Consider the following 27,790-nt stretch of genomic DNA (forward strand, 5'->3'; position numbering starts at 1 on the left):
GACCAAGATGTTTTGGGGGGTCGGGGACAGCCCTAGTCTCTATAGACATATCAGTGACAGCAGTAAGAACTGTCTCTATAGACATATCAGGGACAGCAGTAAGAACTGTCTCTATAGACATATCAGGGACAGCAGTAAGAACTGTCTCTATAGACATATCAGGGACAGGAGTAAGAACTGTCTCTATAGACATATCAGGGACAGCAGTAAGAACTGTCTCTATAGACATATCAGGGACAGGAGTAAGAACTGTCTCTATAGACATATCAGTGACAGCAGTAAGAACTGTCTCTATAGACATATCAGTGACAGCAGTAAGAACTGTCTCTATAGACATATCAGTGACAGCAGTAAGAACTGTCTCTATAGACATATCAGGGACAGGAGTAAGAACTGTCTCTATAGACATATCAGTGACAGCAGTAAGAACTGTCTCTATAGACATATCAGTGACAGCAGTAAGAACTGTCTCTATAGACATATCAGGGACAGGAGTAAGAACTGTCTCTATAGACATATCAGTGACAGCAGTAAGAACTGTCTCTATAGACATATCAGGGACAGCAGTAAGAACTGTCTCTATAGACATATCAGGGACAGCAGTAAGAACTGTCTCTATAGACATATCAGTGACAGCAGTAAGAACTGTCTCTATAGACATATCAGGGACAGCAGTAAGAACTGTCTCTATAGACATATCAGGGACAGGAGTAAGAACTGTCTCTATAGACATATCAGGGACAGCAGTAAGAACTGTCTCTATAGACATATCAGGGACAGCAGTAAGAACTGTCTCTATAGACATATCAGTGACAGCAGTAAGAACTGTCTCTATAGACATATCAGGGACAGCAGTAAGAACTGTCTCTATAGACATATCAGGGACAGGAGTAAGAACTGTCTCTATAGACATATCAGGGACAGCAGTAAGAACTGTCTCTATAGTAACTGTCTACTTTGTCTCTCCACCTCTCCTCCACTCTTTCCCTCCATCTTTCACTACGTTCAAGGATATAAACAAAGACATGGGGTTAGAAGCTTGGATGGTAAACCGAATACACAATCAAGCACGTGCAGATCTGAACACCCCACTTACGCTACACTCGTGCACAGTGAATACTGCTGTCTCCAGAGAGGCTCTATGTCTCTGCAGAGACTTTACTGTGTGAGGTCTATGAATGGAAGGATTCACTCTATCTATTTAACTGTATCTGGAGCTAACTCAATACAAACCAACCCAGCTGTATGAAAGACATCTTTGGGAGAATCTCTAGAAGACGTCCTCAATGAACCATCCACTACCAGACTACCACTGAATATGAGGAACGGACAAATCCTCAGAAAGCCTGCTTCTCATCTGCTTGATATTAGGCAGGGTATTGGAAGCTGTGGGTGAGCAGCAATATCTCACACTGCTGTGGTATTCAGAGGCTGGCTTGCTGGACCATACTGTAGGTTGGATGTTTCCGAGAAAGAAAGACTTACTGGACTCTGGGACCTGGGTGGAGGTCAGAGGGTTCCAACTCGTTTCAACAGAGCGTGGTGGTTCAAAACCACTGTCCCTGCTGTGTCCTGGGAGTGAGTGAGTGAGATGCCCTGGCTGTGTGTGAGGGGGGTAAGCTCCGGTCACTGCCTGGCCTACCCAGCTATGTATGCTGTGGTTTTGGGACCGGTCCTAGCAGCACAAAGACACGTTGTTGTTGCTGACCCTCTAATGTCCTGTCCTGCCTTCTCTGAGATTCTGCAGCATCCTTCCCTCTCTTTCATTCTTTCCCTTTCTTCCTTTCTTTCTGTCCTCCCTGTCCATAAACAATTTAAGGGCCCTCTGGCTTGATGCCTTCCGTCCATGGAAGTTCTGGAACTCTGAGTCATCACGGAACTCGCAAATTAGAAGGTTTGAAACGGGTCCTTTTTCAACCCTGTCCGGCTGGCCCAGGCCTGCTCTTTAGCCTGGTCAAGAGGAGGAAGAGGAGGGTGGCCCTGTACAGCTGTGTGGGCTGGAGGATCAGAGAGTCATGGGAAAGAACTCTCTCCTCTGTCTACTGTCTCTTCAGGGAGGGACCAGCTCTCAATCTCTTCAGGGAGGGACCAGCTCTCAATCTCTTCAGGGAGGGACCAGCTCTCAATCTCTTCAGGGAGGGACCAGCTCTCAATCTCTTCAGGGAGGGACCAGCTCTCAATCTCTTCAGGGAGGGACCAGCTCTCAATCTCTTCAGGGAGGGACCAGCTCTCAATCTCTTCAGGGAGGGACCAGCTCTCAATCTCTTCAGGGAGGGACCAGCTCTCAATCTCTTCAGGGAGGGACCAGCTCTCAATCTCTTCAGGGAGGGACCAGCTCTCAATCTCTTCAGGGAGGGACCAGCTCTCAATCTCTTCAGGGAGGGACCAGCTCTCAATCTCTTCAGGGAGGGACCAGCTCTCAATCTCTTCAGGGAGGGACCAGCTCTCAATCTCTTCAGGGAGGGTCCCACTCTCACATGATTTCATTGATTCTAAACAGACATAAGTGGCCTTCTCTGTTGTTGCAGGTGTTGTTGACTTTTAGAATGCATGGCATTTTCTGTTTATGATTGATGAGGTAAAGTGTTAGTAAAAGTGAGACATGATGTTAGTGAATAAAATGCATACTTGGATGAGTTATTGAAAACAGCTGTAACGCTTTATTTGGATAGTCCATCTGTAGATGCGCTACAGACTATCAGTAACATTTCAACTAACTATCTACTAACCCTAGCCCTAGCCCTAACCTTAACCCTTTACCCTTTACCCCAACCCTAACCCTAACCTTTACCCTTTACCCTAACCCTAACCTTAACCTTAACCTTAACCCTTTACCCTAACCCTAACCCTAACCCTAACCCTAACCCTAACCTTAACCCTTTACCCTAACCCTAACCCTAACCTTAACCCTTTACCCTAACCCTAACCCTAACCTTAACCTTAACCCTTTACCCTAACCCTAACCCTAACCTTAACCCTTTACCCTAACCCTAAACTTAACCCTTTACCTTAACCCTAACCCTAACCCTAAACTTAACCCTTTACCCTAACCTTAACCCTAACCCTAACCTTAACCCTTTACCCTAACCCTAACCTTTACCCTTTACCCTTTATCCTAACCCTAACCCTAACCTTTACCCTTTACCCTAACCCTAGCCCTAACCTAAACCCTTACCCCAGGGATCATCAACTAGATTCAGCCACTGGCCGTTGTTTTCTTGAGCCGATGGTCTGGGGGCCGGAACATAATTACAAATAATTTGTAGACTGCAAATTAACCGTGAGAAGCCCAAACAGATATAATGTTTGACTACAACATAATCATTTTAAACCTTGTTTATATTTGTATACAATCACGTGTCTCTCTATTGTGCGTGGGAATACTTGGGAACAGATTTCTTACATTAAAATTACTTTATTGATTTATTGGTGTTTTTACAGTCTTTTATGTGCAACAATGAAAATGAAAAAATATATAATACGTTTTATTTTCTTTGCTCAGAAAACTTGTGGGGCCAAATAAAACCACCAGCGGGCCAAATTCGGTATGCGTGCCGCCAGTTGGGGAACCATACCTTACCCTAACCTTATTCTAAACCTAACCCTAACCTTAGCAAGCAGTTGCTTATCAACAGATTTGTTGACAGTATCTACAGAAAATCCTGACTAGTCAAATAAAGAGTGACCAGAACAGATTTCCATTACTGCAATGTGGCGTTAAGTGTTGCTTAATAACAGTATTTCTTGTCTCAACAGGAGTATCCCACTGTGATGGTTGGAGTGTTCATCGAACAGCCCACTCCTTTCCTCTCCCAATTCTTCCAAAGACTTGTGACCCTCGACTACCCCAAACATAAACTTAACATCTTCGTTCATAACAATGTGAGTATCTGCAGCTGGACCTTGGCTCTGGGTCGACTCAGTCCAAGACACAGCTCCCAATCATCAACCATGACCTCTTCTCTCTCTCTCTCTCCCTCTCTCTCTCAGCTCTCTATAATATACATGTAATATTAGTAATAATTCTCTCTCTGCAGGAGGTTTACCACGAGAGACACATCCAGAGGTTTTGGGAGGAGAATAAAGATGTGTTCAACAGCTTCAAGGTTGTGGGTCCGGAGGAGAACTTGAGCCAAGGAGAGGCCAGGAATATGGGCATGTACGTACGCTACTTGACCTGTGTGATTCATCAAGTTGTGTGTGTCCCCATCTCCACATCATATCATTTCACAGACATTCTTCATCTCAGACTTGCTAAACAGTCAGAGCATTGGCCCTAATTAATCATTCAAGAAAATATGCAAATCAAGAATCTCTGTCATAATGTTTAGCAGTGGTGTCAAAAAATGTTATTGGAGGATAAAGCCAGGTAGAAAATAAATACATAATTTGTCTCAGATGTTAAACAGACCTACAGCTGGTCTGAAAGCAGAGCTTCAGAGACCTGTGTCATCATTCAGCAGAGAGCAGTGTGTGATTCAACATGTCTTCTCTAGGTTATGCTGTACAGAGCCATGAAGAGACATGACTCTGGTGTACACCATAAAGAAGCCTGGGTCAATAGCAGGAGCACAGGATGAAACCATCCCCCCTCACCTGAAATGTTCTCGCCTCGCCTTGCCTCACCTCAGAAAGACTAGGCCTCCTATCCTCCTATCCCACTATCCTCCTATCCTCCTATCCCACTATCCTCCTATCCTCATATCCTCCTATCCTCCTATCCCACTATCCTCCTATCCCACTATCCTCCTATCCTCCTATCCCACTATCCTCCTATCCCACTATTCTCCTATCCCACTATCCTCCTATCCCACTATCCTCCTATCCCACTATCCTCCTATCCCACTACCCTCCTATCCCACTATCCTCCTATCCCACTATACTCCTATCCTCCTATCCTCCTATCCCACTATCCTCCTATCCCACTATCCTCCTATCCTCCTATCCCACTATCCTCCTATCCTCCTATCCTCATATCATCCTATCCTCCTATCATCCTATCCCACTATTCTCCTATCCTCCTATCCCACTATCCTCCTATCCCCCTATCATTCTATCCCACTATCCTCCTATCCCACTATCCTCCTATCCCACTATTCTCCTATCCCACTATCCTCCTATCCCACTATCCCCCTTTCCTCCTATCCTCCTATCCCCCTATCCTCCTATCCTCCTATCCCACTATCCTCCTATCCTCCAATCCCACTATCCCACTATCCTCCTATCCCACTATCCTCCTATCCCACTATCCTCCTATCCCACTATACTCCTATCCCACTATCCTCCTATCCCACTATCCTCCTATCCTCCTATCCACTATCCTCCTATCCTCCTATCATCCTATACCACTATTCTCCTATCCTTCTATCCCACTATCCTCCTATCCCCCTATCCCACTATCCTCCTATCCTCCTATCCCACTATCCCCCTATCCTCCTATCCTCCTATCCCCCTATCCTCCTATTCCCCTATCCCACTATCCCCCTATCCCACTATCCTCCTATCCCACTATCCTCCTATCCTCCTATCACACTATCCTCCTATCCTCCTATCCCCCTATCCTCCTATCCCACTATCCTCCTATCCCACTATCCCCCTATCCTCCTATCCCCCTATCCCCCTATCCTCCTATTCTCCTATCCCACTATCCTCCTATCCTCCTATCCCACTATCCTCCTATCCCACTATTCTCCTATCCCACTATCCTCCTATCCCACTATCCCCCTTTCCTCCTATCCTCCTATCCCCCTATCCTCCTATCCTCCTATCCCACTATCCTCCTATCCTCCAATCCCACTATCCTCCTATCCCACTATCCTCCTATCCCACTATCCTCCTATCCCACTATACTCCTATCCCACTATCCTCCTATCCCACTATCCTCCTATCCACTATCCTCCTATCCTCCTATCCTCCTATCCTCCTATCCTCCTATCATCCTATCCCACTATCCCCCTATCCTCCTATCCCACTATCCTCCTATCCCCCTATCCCACTATCCTCCTATCCTCCTATCCCACTATCCCCCTATCCTCCTATCCTCCTATTCCCCTATCCTCCTATTCCCCTATCCCACTATCCCACTATCCTCCTATCCTCCTATCCACTATCCTCCTATCCTCCTATCATCCTATACCACTATTCTCCTATCCTCCTATCCCACTATCCTCCTATCCCCCTATCCCACTATCCTCCTATCCTCCTATCCCACTATCCCCCTATCCTCCTATCCTCCTATCCCCCTATCCTCCTATTCCCCTATCCCACTATCCCCCTATCCCACTATCCTCCTATCCCACTATCCTCCTATCCTCCTATCACACTATCCTCCTATCCTCCTATCCCCCTATCCTCCTATCCCACTATCCTCCTATCCCACTATCCCCCTATCCTCCTATCCCCCTATCCCCCTATCCTCCTATTCTCCTATCCCACTATCCTCCTATCCTCCTATCCCACTATCCTCCTATCCCCCTATCCCACTATCCTCCTATCCTCCTATCCCACTATCCCCCTATCCTCCTATCCTCCTATTCCCCTATCCTCCTATTCCCCTATCCCACTATTCTCCTATCCCACTATCCTCCTATCCCACTATCCCCCTTTCCTCCTATCCTCCTATCCCCCTATCCTCCTATCCTCCTATCCCACTATCCTCCTATCCTCCAATCCCACTATCCTCCTATCCCACTATCCTCCTATCCCACTATCCTCCTATCCCACTATACTCCTATCCCACTATCCTCCTATCCCACTATCCTCCTATCCACTATCCTCCTATCCTCCTATCCTCCTATCCTCCTATCCTCCTATCCTCCTATCCTCCTATCATCCTATCCCACTATCCCCCTATCCTCCTATCCCACTATCCTCCTATCCCCCTATCCCACTATCCTCCTATCCTCCTATCCCACTATCCCCCTATCCTCCTATCCTCCTATTCCCCTATCCTCCTATTCCCCTATCCCACTATCCTCCTATCCCACTATCCTCCTATCCCACTATCCTCCTATCCTCCTATCCCACTATCCTCCTATCCTCCTATCCCCCTATCCCCCTATCCTCCTATCCCACTATCCTCCTATCCCACTATCCCCCTATCCTCCTATCCCCCTATCCCCCTATCCTCCTATTCTCCTATCCCACTATCATCCTATCCCACTATCCCCCTATCCTCCTACCCCACTATCCTCCTATCCTCCTATCCCACTATGCTCCTATCCCACTATCCTCCTATCCCACTATCCTCCTATCCTCCTATCCCACTATTCTCCTATCCTCCTATCCCACTATCATCCTATCCTCCTATCCCCCTATCCTCTTATCCCACTATCCACTTATCCCACTATCCTCCTATCCTCCTATCCCACTATCCTCATATCCTCCTATCCCACTATCCTCCTATCCCACTATCCTCATATCCTCCTATCCCCCTATCCTCTTATCCCACTATCCTCTTATCCCACTATCCTCCTATCTCACCATCCCACCATCCCACTATCCTCCTATCCCACTATCCCCCTATCCTCATATCCTCCTATCCCCCTATCCTCCTATCCCACTATCATCCTATCCCACTATCCTCCTATCCCACTATCCCACTATTCTCCTATCCCACTATCCTCCTATCCTCCTATCCTCCTATCCCACTATCCCACTATCCTCCTATCCTCCTATCCCACTATCCTCCTATCCCCCTATCCTCCTATCCCACTATCCTCCTATCCTCCTATCTCACTATCCCCCTATCCTCATATCCCACTATCCCACTATCCTCCTATCCCACTATCCTCCTATCCCACTATCCTCCTATCCCACTATTCTCCTATCCCACTATCCTCCTATCCCACTATCCTCCTATCCCACTATCCTCCTATCCCACTATCCTCATATCCTCCTATCTCACTATCCTCCTATCCCCTATACCTCAGATCTGTTTGTGCTGTCTAGCTGTGTGACAATGAAGATAGGAGTATGAACAGATCTGGCACCAGGCTAGGTTAGACAGCACAAACAGGTCTGGCACCAGGCTAGTTTAGACAGCACAAACAGATCTGGCACCAAGCTAGGTTAGACAACACAAACAGATCTGGCACCAGGCTAGGTTAGGCAGCACAAACATATCTGGCACCAGGCTAGGTTAGACAGCACAAACAGATCTGGCAACAGGCTAGGTTAGACAGCACAAACATATCTGGCACCACGCTACGTTAGACAGCACAAACATCTGGCACCAGGCTAGTTTAGACAGCACAAACAGATCTGGCACCAGGTTAGACAGCACAAACAGATCTGGCACCAGGTTAGGTTAGACAGCACAAACAGATATGGCACCAGGCTTTCATTGAACTCATTGATCTATCACATAGAGAGCATGCTGATGTCTTAGATCACTAGACAGGACGGGCAGGAAGGGGCAGGACAGGGCGGGGCAGGACAAGACAGGACGGGGTAGGACGGGACAGGGCAGGACAAGACAGGATGGGGCAGGACAGGACTGGGTAGGACGGGACAGGGCAGGATAGGACAGGGCAGGTCGGGATGTCCCCCCATGATTCACAATCCTCTCTAAGGGTTATCACTGGTCTGTAATCTTCAGATGAATACAGTTCATAAACCTAAATTACACCGTCCAACGGGGTCATTGAGAACTGAATCTCTGTACGAGGGAATTAGTAAAGGAGTGGAGGAGTGTTTACTTTAGGATCTAATAATTGGTGACTTGCACAGCACTGTAGGACTTCTGGCAAAGTATATGTCTGGTACCTCATCACCCTATCATTATGTAATCAGTTATAATTGATCATTGATTGATTACTCTTGTACATGGCCTGTGTCTAGGGAGCTGGGGAATAAGTGATGACTAAATGTATCTCCTTTAGGACTTCAAAGTCTGTGCTTGGTAGCTCAGCAGGCCATCATTACGTTGTCAGTTATAATTAAACAATGATTGATTAGACTTATTTTCTCCATATCGATAACCCAGGGGGCTGTGTCGTAAGGACCCGAGCTGTGACTTCTATCTCAGTATGGACGCTGACGTGATGCTCACCAACAGACAGACCCTGAAGATCCTCATTGAGCAGAACAGGTATGTTATTGTATTTCTGTCTCAGGCCATTTGAACAGGTATGTTATTGTATTTCTGTCTCAGGCCATTTGAACAGGTATGTTATTGTATTTCTGTCTCAGGCCATTTGAACAGGTATGTTATTGTATTTCTGTCTCAGGCCATTTGAACAGGTATGTTATTGTATTTCTGTCTCAGGCCATTTGAACAGGTATGTTATTGTATTTCTGTCTCAGGCCATTTGAACAGGTATGTTATTGTATTTCTGTCTCAGGCCATTTGAACAGGTATGTTATTGTATTTCTGTCTCAGGCCATTTGAACAGGTATGTTATTGTATTTCTGTCTCAGGCCATTTGAACAGGTATGTTATTGTATTTCTGTCTCAGGCCATTTGAACAGGTATGTTATTGTATTTCTGTCTCAGGCCATTTGAACAGGGATGATGTCTTTATAGTGTTGTGGCCGTTACTATACAGAGGGATCGTCATAGGGACACAAACCTCAATGATCTCACACTTGCAATGTTTATGTACGTTCCATGGGTAATATAGAACAGGTATGCTGTACGTTCCATGGGTAATATAGAACAGGTATGCTGTACGCTCCATGGGTAATATAGAACAGGTATGCTGTACGTTCCATGGGTAATATAGAACAGGTATGCTGTACGTTCCATGGGTAATATAGAACAGGTATGCTGTACGTTCCATGGGTAATATAGAACAGGTATGCTGTACGTTCCATGGGTAATATAGAACAGGTATGCTGTACGGTCCATGGGTAATATAGAACAGGTATGCTGTACGGTCCATGGGTAATATAGAACAGGTATGCTGTACGCTCCATGGGTAATATAGAACAGGTATGCTGTACGTTCCATGGGTAGTATAGAACAGGTATGCTGTACGCTCCATGGGTAATATAGAACAGGTATGCTGTACGTTCCATGGGTAATATAGAACAGGTATGCTGTACGCTCCATGGGTAATATAGAACAGGTATGCTGTACGTTCCATGGGTAATATAGAACAGGTATGCTGTACGCTCCATGGGTAATATAGAACAGGTATGCTGTACGGTCCATGGGTAATATAGAACAGGTATGCTGTATGTTCCATGGGTAGTATAGAACAGGTATGCTGTACGTTCCATGGGTAATATAGAACAGGTATGCTGTACGTTCCATGGGTAATATAGAACAGGTATGCTGTACGTTCCATGGGTAATATAGAACAGGTATGCTGTACGTTCCATGGGTAATATAGAACAGGTATGCTGTACGGTCCATGGGTAATATAGAACAGGTATGCTGTACGGTCCATGGGTAATATAGAACAGGTATGCTGTACGGTCCATGGGTAATATAGAACAGGTATGCTGTACGTTCCATGGGTAATATAGAACAGGTATGCTGTACGGTCCATGGGTAATATAGAACAGGTATGCTGTACGTTCCATGGGTAGTATAGAACAGGTATGCTGTACGTTCCATGGGTAATATAGAACAGGTATGCTGTACGGTCCATGGGTAATATAGAACAGGTATGCTGTACGGTCCATGGGTAATATAGAACAGGTATGCTGTACGTTCCATGGGTAATATAGAACAGGTATGCTGTACGTTCCATGGTTAATATAGAACAGGTATGCTGTACGTTCCATGGGTAATATAGAACAGGTATGCTGTACGTTCCATGGGTAATATAGAACAGGTATGCTGTACGTTCCATGGGTAATATAGAACAGGTATGCTGTACGTTCCATGGGTAATATAGAACAGGTAATCTGTACGTTCCATGGTTAATATAGAACAGGTATGCTGTACGTTCCATGGGTAATATAGAACAGGTATGCTGTACGTTCCATGGGTAATATAGAACAGGTATGCTGTACGGTCCATGGGTAATATAGAACAGGTATGCTGTACGTTCCATGGGTAGTATAGAACAGGTATGCTGTATGTTCCATGGGTAATATAGAACAGGTATGCTGTACGTTCCATGGGTAATATAGAACAGGTATGCTGTACGTTCCATGGGTAATATAGAACAGGTATGCTGTACGGTCCATGGGTAATATAGAACAGGTATGCTGTACGTTCCATGGGTAATATAGAACAGGTATGCTGTATATTACCGCTGCAGTCTTCTGAAAGTTAGATTACTGCTGAAGGTTATATTACTGCTGCAGTCTGCTGAAGGTTATATTCCTGCTGCAGTCTGCTGAAGGTTATATTACCGCTGCAGTCTGCTGAAGGTTATATTACTGCTGCAGTTTGCTGAAGGTTATATTACTGCTGCAGTCTGCTGAAGGTTATATTACCGCTGCAGTCTGCTGAAGGTTATATTGCCACTGCAGTCTGCTGAAGGTTATATTACCGCTGCAGTCTTCTGAAGGTTATATTACTGCTGCAGTCTGCTGAAGGTTATATTACCGCTGCAGTCTGCTGAAGGTTATATTACAGCTGCAGTCTGCTGAAGGTTATATTACCGCTGCAGTCTGCTGATGGTTATATTACTGCTGCAGTCTGCTGAAGGTTATATTACTGCTGAAGGTTGTATTACTGCTGCAGTCTGCTGAAGGTTATATTACTGCTGCAGTCTGCTGAAAGTTATATTACTGCTGCAGTCTGCTGAAGGTTATATTACTGCTGCAGTCTGCTGAAGGTTATATTACTGCTGCAGTCTGCTGAAGGTTATATTACTGCTGAAGGTTATATTACTGCTGCAGTCTGCTGAAGGTTATATTCCTGCTGCAGTCTGCTGAAGGTTATATTACCGCTGCAGTCTGCTGAAGATTATATTACTTCTGCAGTTTGCTGAAGGTTATATTACTGCTGCAGTCTGCTGAAGGTTATATTACCGCTGCAGTCTGCTGAAGGTTATATTGCCACTGCAGTCTGCTGAAGGTTATATTACCGCTGCAGTCTGCTGAAGGTTATATTACTGCTGCAGTCTGCTGAAGGTTATATTACCGCTGCAGTCTGCTGAAGGTTATATTACCGCTGCAGTCTGCTGATGGTTATATTACTGCTGCAGTCTGCTGAAGGTTATATTACTGCTGCAGTCTGCTGAAGGTTATATTACCGCTGCAGTCTGCTGAAGGTTATATTACTGCTGCAGTCTGCTGAAGGTTATATTACCGCTGCAGTCTGCTGAAGGTTATATTACTGCTGCAGTCTGCTGAAGGTTATATTACCGCTGCAGTCTGCTGAAGGTTATATTACCGCTGCAGTCTGCTGATGGTTATATTACTGCTGCAGTCTGCTGAAGGTTATATTACTGCTGCAGTCTGCTGAAGGTTATATTACTGCTGAAGGTTATATTACTGCTGCAGTCTGCTGAAAGTTATATTACCGCTGCAGTATGCTGAAGGTTATATTACTGCTGCAGTCTGCTGAAGGTTATATTACTGCTGAAGATTATATTACCGCTGCAGTCTGCTGAAGGTTATATTACTGCTGCAGTCTGCTGAAGGTTATATTACCGCTGCAGTCTGCTGAAGATTATATTACCGCTGCAGTCTGCTGAAGGTTATATTACCGCTGCAGTCTGCTGAAGGTTATATTACTGCTGCAGTCTGCTGAAGGTTATATTACTGCTGCAGTCTGCTGAAGGTTATATTACCGCTGCAGTCTACTGAAGGTTATATTACCGCTGCAGTCTGCTGAAGGTTATATTACCGCTGCAGTCTGCTGAAGGTTATATTACCGCTGCAGTCTGCTGAAGATTATATTACCGCTGCAGTCTGCTGAAGGTTATATTACCGCTGCAGTCTGCTGAAGGTTATATTACTGCTGCAGTCTGCTGAAGGTTATATTACCGCTGCAGTCTTCTGAAAGTTATATTACCGCTGAAGGTTATATTACCGCTGCAGTCTGCTGAAGGTTATATTACCGCTGCAGTCTGCTGAAGGTTATATTACCGCTGCAGTCTGCTGAAGGTTATATTACCGCTGCAGTCTGCTGAAGGTTATATTACCGCTGCAGTCTGCTGAAGGTTATATTACTGCTGCAGTCTGCTGAAGGTTATATTACCGCTGCAGTCTGCTGAAGGTTATAGTACTGCTGCAGTCTGCTGAAGGTTATATTACTGCTGCAGTCTGCTGAAGGTTATATTACCGCTGAAGGTTATATTACGCTGCAGTCTGCTGAAGGTTATATTACTGCTGCAGACTGCTGAAGGTTATATTACCGCTGCAGTCTGCTGAAGGTTATATTACCGCTGCAGTCTTCTGAAAGTTATATTACCGCTGAAGGTTATATTACTGCTGCAGTCTGCTGAAGGTTATATTACTGCTGCAGTTTGCTGAAGGTTATATTACTGCTGCAGTCTGCTGAAGATTATATTACCGCTGCAGTCTGCTGAAAGTTATATTACCGCTGAAGGTTATATTACTGCTGCAGTCTGCTGAAGGTTATATTACTGCTGCAGTCTGCTGAAGGTTATATTACCGCTGCAGTCTGCTGAAGGTTATATTACCGCTGAAGGTTATATTACTGCTGCAGTCTGCTGAAGGTTATATTACCGCTGCAGTCTGCTGAAGGTTATATTACTGCTGCAGTCTGCTGAAGGTTATATTACCGCTGCAGTCTGCTGAAGGTTATATTACCGCTGCAGTCTGCTGAAGGTTATATTACCGCTGCAGTCTGCTGAAGGTTATATTACCGCTGCAGTCTGCTGAAGGTTATATTACCGCTGCAGTCTGCTGAAGGTTATATTACTGCTGCAGTCTGCTGAAGGTTATATTACCGCTGCAGTCTGCTGAAGGTTATAGTACTGCTGCAGTCTGCTGAAGGTTATATTACTGCTGCAGTCTGCTGAAGGTTATATTACCGCTGAAGGTTATATTACTGCTGCAGTCTGCTGAAGGTTATATTACTGCTGCAGACTGCTGAAGGTTATATTACCGCTGCAGTCTGCTGAAGGTTATATTACCGCTGCAGTCTTCTGAAAGTTATATTACCGCTGAAGGTTATATTACTGCTGCAGTCTGCTGAAGGTTATATTACTGCTGCAGTTTGCTGAAGGTTATATTACTGCTGCAGTCTGCTGAAGATTATATTACCGCTGCAGTCTGCTGAAAGTTATATTACCGCTGAAGGTTATATTACTGCTGCAGTCTGCTGAAGGTTATATTACTGCTGCAGTCTGCTGAAGGTTATATTACCGCTGCAGTCTGCTGAAGGTTATATTACCGCTGAAGGTTATATTACTGCTGCAGTCTGCTGAAGGTTATATTACCGCTGCAGTCTGCTGAAGGTTATATTACTGCTGCAGTCTGCTGAAGGTTATATTACCGCTGCAGTCTGCTGAAGGTTATATTACTGCTGCAGTCTGCTGAAGGTTATATTACCGCTGAAGGTTATATTACTGCTGCAGTCTGCTGAAGGTTATATTACCGCTGCAGTCTGCTGAAAGTTATATTGCCACTGCAGTCTGCTGAAGGTTATATTACCGCTGCAGTCTGCTGAAGGTTATTTTACCGCTGCAGTCTGCTGAATGTTATATTACCGCTGCAGTCTGCTGAAGGTTATATTACCGCTGCAGTCTGCTGAAAGTTATATTACTGCTGCAGTCTGCTGAAGGTTATATTACCGCTGCAGTCTGCTGAAGGTTATATTACTGCTGCAGTCTGCTGAAGGTTATATTACCGCTGAAGGTTATATTACTGCTGCAGTCTGCTGAAGGTTATATTACCGCTGCAGTCTGCTGAAGGTTATATTACTGCTGCAGTCTGCTGAAGGTTATATTACCTCTGCAGTCTGCTGAAGGTTATATTACCGCTGCAGTCTTCTGAAAGTTATATTACCGCTGAAGGTTATATTACTGCTGCAGTCTGCTGAAGGTTATATTACCGCTGCAGTCTGCTGAAAGTTATATTGCCACTGCAGTCTGCTGAAGGTTATATTACCGCTGCAGTCTGCTGAAGGTTATTTTACCGCTGCAGTCTGCTGAAGGTTATATTACCGCTGCAGTCTGCTGAAGGTTATATTACCGCTGCAGTCTGCTGAAAGTTATATTACTGCTGCAGTCTGCTGAAGGTTATATTACCGCTGCAGTCTGCTGAAGGTTATATTACTGCTGCAGTCTGCTGAAGGTTATATTACCGCTGCTGAAGGTTATATTACCGCTGCAGTCTGCTGAAGGTTATATTACAGCTGCAGTCTGCTGAAGGTTATATTACCGCTGCAGTCTGCTGAAGGTTATATTACCGCTGCAGTCTGCTGAAGGTTATATTACCGCTGCAGTCTGCTGAAAGTTATATTACCGCTGCAGTCTGCTGAAGGTTATATTACTGCTGCAGTCTGCTGAAGGTTATATTACCGCTGCAGTCTGCTGAAAGTTATATTACCGCTGCAGTCTGCTGAAGGTTATATTACTGCTGCAGCCTGCTGAAGGTTATATTACCGCTGCAGTCTGATGAAGGTTATATTACCGCTGCAGTCTGCTGAAGGTTATATTACTGCTGCAGTCTGCTGAAGGTTATATTACCGCTGCAGTCTGCTGAAGGTTATATTACTGCTGCAGTCTGCTGAAGGTTATATTACCGCTGCAGTCTGCTGAAGGTTATATTACCGCTGCAGTCTACTGAAGGTTATATTACCGCTGCAGTCTGCTGAAGGTTATATTACCGCTGCAGTCTGCTGAAGGTTATATTACCGCTGCAGTCTGCTGAAGGTTATATTACCGCTGCAGTCTGCTGAAGGTTATATTACCGTTGCAGTCTGCTGAAGGTTATATTACCGCTGCAGTCTGCTGAAGGTTATATTACCGCTGCAGTCTGCTGAAGGTTATATTACCGCTGCAGTCTGCGGAGGTTGGTTCCTCCACAGTGGTTGTTTTGCCCGTAGAGCCCAGCGGGAGAGACCAGCGGTAGGGTAGGCTTGTAGTCCTCTCTTCGAGTGAAGAAACCACAGCAACATTACAGCCAATCCCAGGCCCTTCTGACTGGTTGAAGAATAATCAGGCATGGCTTCCTGTTTTGCCAGGCTGCATGGAAACACCGTGAGGCTCTATGGACTGAGCTTGAAACACCGTGAGGCTCTATGGACTGAGCTTGAAACACCGTGAGGCTCTATGGACTGAGCTTGAAACACCGTGAGGCTCTATGGACTGAGCTTGGAACACTGTGAGGCTCTATGGACTGAGCTTGAAACACCGTGAGGCTCTATGGACTGAGCTTGAAACGTCACTTCGTATTATACCAACATTGTTGTATCCATATTGTAGATGAACACTGTAATTTCTGGTAATGTATTCTCCATAACTTGTTTTCCTCAATAATCACGATAGTTCCAGGTTGTGAGTCTGTCTCCAACAGCAGGTTGTGAGTCTGTCTCCAACAGCAGGTTGTGAGTCTGTCTCCAACAGCAGGTTGTGTGTCTGTCTCCAACAGCAGGTTGTGAGTCTGTCTCCAACAGCAGGTTGTGTGTCGGTCTCACACACATTTACACACAAACTCAGACTTGGAGGCTTTGTGTCTGCTACCATTGTTTAGTAGCTGGCCAGCAGAATGCCTGTGTGAATTCAGTATATTATAGGCTACCATTATATTATGTCTGGTTTACTGTAATATGACACATTGAGATTCTGTTCTAGCATTACCCACTTGGCAGCAATCCTCCTGGTTCACTTTGGGGGTTGAGTTGAGTTCTGAGATGCAGGATGTTTGAATGTTTGTTACACCACTAAGACACCCAGTATATCTGGTGGCTAACTGTCTGGGAAATGATACTTAGTTTTATCCTGTTTGATATAATTTCTCTCTCTCTCTCTCTCTCTCTCTCTCTCTCTCTCTCTCTCTCTCTCTCTCTCTCTCTCTCTCTCTCTCTGTCCTCTCTCTTTCTCCTCTCTCTCTTTCTCCTCTCTCTCTTTCTTCACTCTCTTTTCTGCAGGAAAATAATTGGTCCCCTTGTCACTCGTCATGGCAAGCTGTGGTCCAACTTCTGGGGAGCGTTGAGTCTGGACGGATACTATGCCCGTTCTGAAGACTACATCGACATCGTACAGAGCAAGCGTGTGTGAGTCTCCTGTCCTCAACCAATGGGGTTGGAACTTCATATAAACTATCCTTTTGTATGTGTCATATGTACATTATCAGTCAAAAGATTGGACACACCTACTCATTCAAGGGTTTTTCTTTATTTTTACTATTTTCTACATTGTAGAATAATAGTGAAGACATCACAACTATGAAATAACACATATGGAATCATGTGGTAACCCAAAAAGTGTTAAACAAATCAATATATGTTTTATATTTGAGATTCTTCAAAGTAGCCACCCTTTGCCTTGATGGCAGCTTTGCACACTCTTGGCATTCTCTCAACCAGCTTCATGAGGTAGACACCTGGAATGCATTTCAATTAACAGATGTGCCTTGTTAAAAGTTAATTAGTGGAATTTATTTCCTTCTTAATGTGTTTTCTTATTTATTTATTTATTTCACCTTTATTTAACCAGGTAAGCCAGTTGAGAACAAGTTCTCATTTACAACTGCGACCTGGCCAAGATAAAGCAAAGCAGTGCGATAAAAACAACAACACAGAGTTACATATGGGGTAAACAAAACAAAGTCAAAAATACAACAGAAAATCTATATACAGTGTGTGCTAATGTTGTAAGTTATGGAGGTAAGGCAATAAATAGGCCATAGTGCAAAATAATTACAATTTAGTATTAACACTGGAATGATAGATGTGCAGAAGATGATGTGCGAATAGAGATACTGGGGTGCAAATGAGCAAAATAAATAACAATTTGGGGATGAGGTAGTTGGGTGGGCTAATTACAGATGGGCTGTGTACAGGTGCAGTGATCGGTAAGCTGCTCTGACAACTGATGCTTAAAGTTAGTGAGGGAGATAAGAGTCTCCAGCTTCAGAGATTTTTGCAATTCGTTCCAGTCATTGGCAGCAGAGAACTGGAAGGAATGGCGGCTAAAGGAGGTGTTGGCTTTGGGGATGACCAGTGAGATATACCTGCTGGAGCGCATACTACGGGTGGGTGCTGCTATGGTGACCAATGAGCTAAGATAAGGCGGGGATTTGCCTAGAAGTGATTTATAGATGACCTGGAGCCAGTGGGTTTGGCAACGAATATGTAGTGAGGACCAGCCAACAAGAGCGTACAGGACACAGTGGTGGGTAGTATACAGGGCTTTGGTGACAAAACGGATGGCACTGTGATAGACTACATCCAATTTGCTGAGTAGAGCATTTGAGCCAAACATTTGTGTTGTGACAAGGTAGGGTGGTATACAGAAGATAGCCCTATTTGGTAAAATACCAAGTCCATATTATGGCAAGAACAGCTCAAATAAGCAAAGAGAAACAACAGTCCATCATTATTTTAAGACATGAAGGTCAGTCAATGCTGTCGCAAAAACCATCAAGCACTATGATGAAACTGGCTCTCATGAGGACAGCCACAGGAATTTGGTTTTTGGTTCCAACCGCCGTGTCTTTGTGAGACGCAGAGTAGGTGAACGGATGATATCTGCATGTGTGGTTCCCACCGTGAAGCATGGAGGAGGAGGTGTGATAGTGTGGGGGTGCTTTGCTGGTGACACTGTCTGTCTATTTCTTTAGAATTCAAGGCACACTTAACCAGCATGGCTACCACAGCATTCTGCAACGATACGCCGTCCCATCTGGTTTGGGCTTAGTGGGACTATCATTTGTTTTTCAACTGGACAATGACCCAAAACACACCTCCAGGCTGTGTAAGGGCTATTTGACTAAGGAGAGTGATGGAGTGCTGCACCAGATGACCTGGCCTCCACAATCCCCCGACCTCAACCCAATTGAGATGGTTTGGGATGAGTTGGACAGCAGAGTGAAGGAAAAGCAGCCAACAAGTACTCAGCATATGTGGGAACTCCTTTAAGACTGTTGGAAAAACATTCCTCATGAAACTGGTTGAGAGAATGCCAAGAGTGTGCAAAGCTGTCATCAAGGCAAAGGGTGGCTACTTTGAATAATCTAAAATCTCAAATGTATTTTGATTTGTTTAACACTTTTTTGGTCACTACATGATTTCATGTGTTATTTCATAGTTTTGATGTCTTCACTATTATTCAACAATGTAGAAAATTGTAAAAAATAAAGAAAAACCTTGGAATTAATAGGTGTTTCCAAACTTTTGACTGGTACTGTATATCTCAGCATTCGGCTTATTTGTGCATTTATGAGTATTACTCACTCACTGATCGGTTTCATGGAAGCCACAGTGTCAGACACAGGGGGTTGGTGTCACCTTAATTGGGGAGGACGGGCTCGTGGTAACGGCTGGAGAAGAGTGAGTGGAATGGTATCAAACACATGGTTTCTATGCGTTTGATGTCATTCCGTTTGCCCCGTTCCAGCCATCATTGTGAGCCGTTCTCCCTTCACCAGCCTCCACTGCTGTCAGAACAACAAGCCTTTAAACCTCGAATGCTGCTAGTTGGTGTGGTCCACTGGCAGGGCCTGGGTTTATGGCTGATGTGAGTGAATGGTTGTGTGTAAAAATAACCGGCAGGAGGATCATTTGTGATGATCTCATTGGATCACCACCACAGACAATAGAGGTGGAATGGATAACATGCGTTTCCTGCATCCGACGACGCTCTGCCAAGGATCCCGCAAAAAAAACCTGTCTTTCCAAACCAGATCCAGGATCAGATTCCCTGGTCGTGCATGACATATTTAATATAGCGCAGCTCCACAAGAAGAATCATGTTCAGCAGTTGAGATCCTGAGTTGCAGGACGTTTTGAATATTTGTTTACATCACTAAGACACCCAGTATATCTGGTAGCTGACCGTGACACTTAGTTGTATCCCGTTTGACCGAATCTCTCTCTCTCCTCGCTCAGGGGCGTATGGAACATTCCCTACATGGCTCATATCTACCTGATAAAGGGAGCGGTCCTGAGAGACGAGCTGAAGGAGAGGAAACATTTTGTTTTGGAGAAACTGGATCCTGACATGGCTCTGTGTAGACATGCTAGAGAATTGGTAAGACCACTCAGATAACTCCTGTTATTACATTTCTCAGCAAAAATAAATATAATGATCTAGTAGCTACTGCCTATGACAGTAATACACTGTTTAGATTGGAAGCATATAAGACATCTGTTTTATGTAAGACAGAAAACAAGGACATTTGTAGGCAGTTTAATGGCTCACTGCCTTCGCCTCTTCCTCTGTGTTGTCAACTGTCCATAGACACAACCCAGACTGTTAGCTTATGTTAGCTTATGTTAGGTTATGTTAGCTTATGTTAGTTTATCTTAGCTTGTGTTAGCTTATGTTAGGTTATCTTAGCATATGTTAGCTTATGTTAGGTTATCTTAGCATATGTTAGCATATGTTAGCTTGTGTTAGGTTATCTTAGCATATGTTAGCTTGTGTTAGCTTGTGTTAGGTTATCTTAGCATATGTTAGCTTGTGTTAGCTTGTGTTAGGTTAGGTTAGCTTATGTTAGCTTGTGTTAGCTTGTGTTAGGTTAGGTTAGCTTATGCTGTATGTACAGTATCTACACTGAGTATACAAAACATTAAGAACACTTTCCTAATATTGAGTTGCACCCCTTCCCCTTTTTGCCTTCAGAACAGCCTCAATTAGTCAGGGCATGGACTCTACAAGGTGTCAAAAGCGTTCCACAGGGATGCTGGCCCATGTTGACTTCAATGTGGTCCTCTGTAGCTCAGCTGGTAGAGCACGGCGCTTGTAACGCCAAGGTAGTGGGTTCGATCCCCGGGACCACCCATACACAAAAATGTATGCACGCATGACTGTAAGTCGCTTTGGATAAAAGCGTCTGCTAAATGGCATATTATTATTATTATATTATAATGCTTCACACAGTTGTGTCAAGTTGACTGGATGTCCTTTGGTTGGTGGACCATTCTGGATGTCCTTTGGTTGGTGGACCATTCTGGATGTCCTTTGGTTGGTGGACCATTCTGGATGTCCTTTGGTTGGTGGACCATTCTGGATGTCCTTTGGTTGGTGGACCATTCTGGATGTCCTTTGGTTGGTGGACCATTCTGGATGTCCTTTGGTTGGTGGACCATTCTGGATGTCCTTTGGGTGGTGGACCATTCTGGATGTCCTTTGGTTGGTGGACCATTCTTGATACACACGGGAAACTGTTGAGCGTGAAAAACCCAGCAGCGTCCCAGTTCTTGACACACTCAAACCGATGCGCCTGGCACCTACTACCATACCCCGTTCAAAGGCACTTAAATATTTGGTCTTGCCCATTCACCCTCTGAATGGCACATACACAATCCATGCCTCAATTGTCACAAGGCTTAATCATCCTTGTCTCCACCCCTTAATTGATTGAAGTGGATTTAAGTGACATCAATAAGGGATCGTAGATTGACCAGGTGAATCCAGGAGAAAACTATGTCATGGAAAGACCAGGTGTTCTTAATGTTTTGTCCACTCAGTGCATATGTATCTGAATGCTTAAAAAAGCCTCCAGAGAGCAAAGACTGGTATTCTGTAAGGTAATGTCTCCCAGTCTCCATCTGTCTCCATTTGCTGTGGTATCCTGTCTGTCTGTCTGTCTGTCTGTCTGTCTGTCTGTCTGTCTGTCTGTCTGTCTGTCTGTCTGTCTGTCTGTCTGTCTGTCTGTCTGTCTGTCTGTCTGTCTGTCTGTCTGTCTGTCTGTCTGTCTGTCTGTCTGTCTGTCTGTCTGTCTGTCTGTCTGTCTGTCTGTCTGTCTGTCTCCATGTGCTGTCTGTCTATCTGTCTATCTGTCTATCTGTCTATCTGTCTGTCTGTCTGTCTGTCTCCATGTGCTGTCTGTCTATCTGTCTGTCTTTCCTTAAGCCATGATCTCCTCTGTTTACGACAGCCTCTGTGGTGCTTTCAGGGCTCTCTGCTCCACTGGTGTCCCATCATCCTACACCTCCTCTCCTCTGCTCTGTCATGTGACCATGTCCAACCAATGGGAATGTCTGGCTGTCTTCTGACCTTTGTGTTTGGTTACCTCCCTTGTCCCATGTAGACTTTGGTCTGGTCTATATAGTCTGTCCAGCTGTGCTTTATGGCATCAGGTCACGTGTCACCCCATGCTAACTCGTACTGCCACGGAGCTCTGCTCTGATTGTATGTATCTCTGCACCGCGTCCCTCTGTCCCAGCATGCAATGCTTCCTAAAATAATAACGACCAAAACATCAGCTTCAGAGGGAATCTTGGTCTTCCTCAATGCAATGCAGCAGGCTCATCTCCTCTCCTCCCCACCCTGCCTAATCCTCCTGTATGTTACATCTTACCCTGCCTATCAATCTAGCTCTCTCTCTCTCTGTCAAACGTAACGTTACAACATTTACATGGTGCTTTTCCTTCGTTTTAGACCAATCACAGAGAAAAAGACTCCCCCAACCCGGAAACATTCCATATGCTCAGAGTCCCAAAGGTTTTTAACTGCTTTCATTATTCTACTTTGTATAAATAACAATTCCCAACAGGTTGACAACGTCCAACCAACGTAGGCCTATGTCCAACAGCGGTAGGAAACCATTAGGTATCCCCAGAAAGTTATGAGCCAGGTACGAAATTGAAGAATCAGTACCTGAACTCCTATGGACGTGTTTTTCCGTCAGAGCATTACAATATCACCCCTTACAGAGCTGTTTATTTGATGAATGATTATATCAACATAAAGTATCAGATCATCTCTAGAGATGAGTAGTGATGTCTTTCAGGAAGTCTGCCGAGGCCTCTTAGAGGATCACAGCCTAACCAAAAGAGATAAAGCTGTCTGTCTCTTCGTAACCAATAGAGATAAAGCTGTCTGTCTCTTCAGCCTAACCAATAGAGAAAAAGCTGTCTGTCTCTTCGTAACCAATAGAGATATAGCTGTCTGTCTCTTCGTAACCAATAGAGATAAAGCTGTCTGTCTCTTCGTAACCAATAGAGATAAAGCTGTCTGTCTCTTCGTAACCAATAGAGATATAGCTGTCTGTCTCTTCAGCCTAACCAATAGAGATATAGTTGTCTGTCTCTTCGTAACCAATAGAGATATAGTTGTCTGTCTCTTCGTAACCAATAGAGATATAGCTGTCTGTCTCTTCGTAACAATAGAGATAAAGTTGTCTGTCTCTTCGTAACCAATAGAGATATAGCTGTCTGTCTCTTCGTAACCAATAGAGATAAAGCTGTCTGTCTCTTCGTAACCAATAGTGATAAAGCTGTCTGTCTCTTCGTAACCAATAGAGATATAGCTCTCTGTCACTTCAGCCTAACCAATAGAGATAAAGCTGTCTGTCTCTTCGTAACCAATAGAGATATAGCTCTCTGTCTCTTCAGCCTAACCAATAGTGATAAAGCTGTCTGTCTCTTCGTAACCAATAGAGATATAGCTGTCTGTCTCTTCGTAACCAATAGAGATATAGCTGTCTGTCTCTTCGTAACCAATAGAGATAAAGCTGTCTGTCTCTTCGTAACCAATAGAGATATAGCTGTCTGTCTCTTCGTAACCAATAGAGATAAAGCTGTCTGTCTCTTCGTAACCAATAGAGATAAAGCTGTCTGTCTCTTCATAACCAATAGAGATATAGCTGTCTGTCTCCACAGCCTAACCCTTTGGAAATGGATGTTGACCTTCTGCCTGTGATGAGTTAGAGACTGAGCGAGGTTAGAGACAGAAGGATCTAGTGTAGTTCCTCCCACCCCTCAAGGAGAATAATGATCAGATGTACGCTACATGACCAAAAGTATGTGGACACCTGCTTGTCGAACATCTCATTCAAAAATCATGGACACTAATATGGACTTGGTCCCCGCTTTGCTGCTATAACAGCCTCCACTCTTCTGGGAAGGCTTTCCACTAGATGTTGGAACATTGCTGCGGGGACTTGCTTCCATTCAGCCACAAGAGCATTAGTTAGGTCGGGCACTGATGTTGGGCGATTAGGCCTGGCTCGCAGTCGGCGTTCCAATTCATCCCAAAGGTGTTCGTGTTCGATGGGGTTGAGGTCAGGGCTTTGTGCTGACCAGTCAAGTTCTTCCACACCGATCTCGACAAACCATTTCTGTATGGACCTCACTTTGTGCACAGGGGCATTGTCATGCTGAAACAGGAAAGGGCCTTCCCCAAACTGTTGCCACAAAATCGGAAGCACAGAATTGTCTAGAATGTCATTGTATGCTGTATCATTAAGATTTCCCTTCACTGGAACTAAGGGGCCTAGCCCGAACCATGAAAAACAGCCCCATACCATTATTCCTCCTCCACCAAACTTTACAGTTGGCACTATGTATTCGGGGAGGTAGCGTTCTCCTGGCATCTGCCAAACCCAGATTCGTCCGTCGGACTGCCAGATGGTGAAGCGTGATTCATCACTCCAGAGAACATGTTTCCACTGCTCCAGAGTCCAATGGCGGTGAGCTTTACACCACTCCAGCCGACACTTGGCATTGCGCATGGTGACCTTAAGCTTGTGTGCGGCTGCTCGGCCATGGAAACCCATTTCATGAAACTCATGACGAACAGTTATTCTGCTGACGTTGCTTCCAGAGGCAGTTTGGAATTCGGTAGTGAGTGTTGCAACCGAGGACAGACGATTTATTCGAGCTATGCGCTTTAGCACTCGGATGTCCCATTCTGTGTGGCCTTCCATTTCGCGGCTGAGCTGTTGTTGCTCCTAGACGTTTCCACTTCATAATAACAGCACTTACAGTTGAGCAGGGCAGAAATTTGGCAAAATGACTTGTTGGAAAGGTGGCATCCTGTGACGGTGCAACGTTGAAAGTCACTGAGCTCTTCAGTAAGGCCATTCTACTGCCAATGTTTGTCTATGGAGATTGCATGGCTGTGTGCTCGATTTTATACACCTGTCAGCAACGGGTGTGGCTGAAATAGCCGAATCCACTAATTTGAAGTGGTGTCCACATACTTTGTATAAATAGTATCAGTCCGTGAGATCTATAGTCACGGAGCCGTAGTCACGGAGCCGTAGTCACGGAGCCGTAGTCACGGAGCCGTAGTCACGGAGCCGTAGTCACGGAGCTGTAGTCACGGAGCTGTAGTCACTCATGATGCTTTATCCCACTCGCTTCTTCAGAGCTGTACATGTAAGAAGCTTCTCTCCCTAAACCCATCCCCAATGCTCTGACCGTCTCACACTAGGCTAGCTGATCAGACCCAGACTATCAGGACAAACTCCCTCCTAAAATTACATCAATAAAATCATAAATTGTAAATTGGAGACATTATTCGGATAAGAAACAGATCCCAAACAACCCAAACCTCCCAGCTGTGCAGTCAAGGGAAAAGACAGAAAGCCAAGTCTGAGAGTGGGTCCAGTTCAGCCACATTCCTCCACCTCCCCCCACAATGCAACGCCAGACAACCCCCCTCCCTCCCCCTACCATGTCCCCCCTCCCTCCCCATACTATGTCCCCTCCCTCCCCATACCATGTCCCTTCCCTCCCTCCCCATACCATGTCCCCTCCCTCCCTCCCCATACCATGTCCCCTCCCTCCCTCCCCATACCATGTCCCCTCCCTCCCTCCCCATACCATGTCCCTCCCTCCCTCCCCATACCATGTCCCCCTCCTCCATACCATGTCCCCTCCCTCCCTCCCCATACCATGTCCCCTCCCTCCTCCCCATACCATGTCCCTCCCTCCCCCATACCATGTCCCCTCCTCCTCCCCATACCATGTCCCCTCCTCCCCATACCATGTCCCTCCCTCCCTCCCCATACCATGTCCCCTCCTCCCCATGCCTGTCCCCTCCTCCCTCCCCATGCCATGTCCCTCCCTCCTCCCCATACCATGTCCCTCCCTCCCCATACCATGTCCCCCTCCTCCTCTCCCATACCATGTCCCCTCTCCCCATGCTCATGTCCCTCTCCCTCCCTCCCCATACCATGTCCCTTCCTCCTCCTCATGCCATGTCCCTCCCTCCCCCATACCATGTCCCCTCCCTCCCTCCCCATGCCATGTCCCTCCTCCCCATACCATGTCCCCTCCTCCCTCCCCATATCATGTCCCCTCCTCCCCATACCATGTCCCCTCCCTCCCCCATACCATGTCCCCCCCCTCCCCATACCATGTCCCCTCTCCCCATACCATGTCCCTTCCTCCCCATGCCATGTCCCCTCCCTCCCTCCCCATATCATGTCCCCTCCTCCCCATACCATGTCCCCTCCCTCCCTCCCCATACCATGTCCCCTCCCTCCCCATGCCATGTCCTTCCCTCCCCATACCATGTCCCCTCCTCCCTCCCCATACCATGTCCCTCCCTCCCCATACCATGTCCCCTCCCTCCCCATACCATGTCCCCTCCCTCCCCATACCATGTCCCCTCCCTCCCCATACCATGTCCCTTCCCTCCCCATACCATGTCCCCCTCCTCCCCATACCATGTCCCTCCCTCCCCATACCATGTCCCCTCCCTCCCTCCCCATACCATGTCCCCTCCCTCCCTCCCCATACCATGTCCCCTCCTCCCCATACCATGTCCCCTCCTCCCTCCCCATACCATGTCCCCTCCCTCCTCCCCATACCATGTCCCCTCCCTCCCCCATACCATGTCCCCTCCTCCCCATACCATGTCCCCTCCCTCCCTCCCCCATACCATGTCCCTTCCCTCCCTCCCCATACCATGTCCTTCCCTCCCTCCCATACCATGTCCCCTCCTCCCCATACCATGTCCCCTCCTCCCCATGCCATGTCCCCTCCCTCCTCCCCCTATCATGTCCTCCCTCCCTCCCCATATCGTGTCCCTCCCTCCCCATACCATGTCCCCTCCTCCCATACCATGTCCCTTCCATCCCCATACCATGTCCCCTCCCTCCCATGCCATGTCCCTCCCTCCTCCCCATACCATGTCCCCTCCTCCTCATACCATGTCCCTTCCCTCCTCCCCATACCATGTCTCCCTCCCTCCCCATACCATGTCTCCTCCCCATACCATGTCCCCTCCCTCCCTCCCCATACCATGTCCCCTCCTCCCCATACCATGTCCCCTCCCTCCCCATACCATGTCCCCTCCCTCCCTCCCCATACCATGTCCCCTCCTCCTCATGCCATTTCCTTCCCTCCCTCCCCCCATACCATGTCCCCTCCTCCCCATACCATGTCCCCTCCCTCCCCATATCATGTCCCCTCCCTCCCTCCATATCATGTCCCCTCCCTCCCCATACCATGTCCCCCCCTCCCCATACCATGTCCCCTCCCTCCCCATGCCATGTCCCCTCCTCCCCATACCATGTCCCTCCCTCCCCATGCCATGTCCCCTCCCTCCCCCATACCATGTCTCCCTCCCTCCCTCCCATACCATGTCCCTTCCCTCCCTCCCCATACCATGTCCCCTCCCTCCCCATACCATGTCCTTCCCTCCCTCCCCATACCATGTCCCCTCCCTCCCCATACCATGTCCCCTCCCTCCCCATACCATGTCCCCTCCCTCCCTCCCCATACCATGTCCCCTCCCTCCCCATACCATGTCCCCTCCCTCCCTCCCCATATCATGTCCCCTCCTCCCATACCATGTCCCTCCCTCCCCCATACCATGTCCCTCCCTCCCCATACCATGTCCCTCCCTCCCTCCCCCATACCATGTCCCCTCCTCTCCCCATACCATGTCCCCCCCCATACCATGTCCCTTCCCTCCTCTCCCATGCCATGTCCCCTCCCTCCTCCCCATGCCATGTCCCTTCCCTCCCTCCCCATACCATGTCCCTCCCTCCCCATACCATGTCCCCT

The 27,790-nt window shown here is 46.4% G+C and overlaps 1 protein-coding gene across 2 annotated transcripts in view; it reads left to right on the forward strand.

The window, feature by feature from the left end:
* LOC121555611 (procollagen-lysine,2-oxoglutarate 5-dioxygenase 2-like) overlaps positions 1-27,790 on the forward strand; it is a 116,870-nt gene that overhangs the window by 74,133 nt on the left and 14,947 nt on the right. Inside the window, exons 9-14 of one of the 2 annotated variants that reach the window (XM_041869441.2) lie at positions 3,757-3,882; positions 4,038-4,159; positions 8,987-9,091; positions 16,970-17,095; positions 19,931-20,072; positions 22,428-22,490. In XM_041869441.2, coding sequence (XP_041725375.2) covers positions 3,757-3,882; positions 4,038-4,159; positions 8,987-9,091; positions 16,970-17,095; positions 19,931-20,072; positions 22,428-22,490 — 684 coding nt within the window. The remainder of the gene's footprint in view (positions 1-3,756; positions 3,883-4,037; positions 4,160-8,986; positions 9,092-16,969; positions 17,096-19,930; positions 20,073-22,427; positions 22,491-27,790) is intronic. The other variant, XM_045212649.1, reaches the window with a different exon arrangement.

The sequence above is a fragment of the Coregonus clupeaformis genome, unplaced genomic scaffold, assembly GCF_020615455.1.
Source record: "Coregonus clupeaformis isolate EN_2021a unplaced genomic scaffold, ASM2061545v1 scaf0036, whole genome shotgun sequence".
In the NCBI taxonomy this organism is placed as follows: domain Eukaryota; kingdom Metazoa; phylum Chordata; class Actinopteri; order Salmoniformes; family Salmonidae; genus Coregonus; species Coregonus clupeaformis.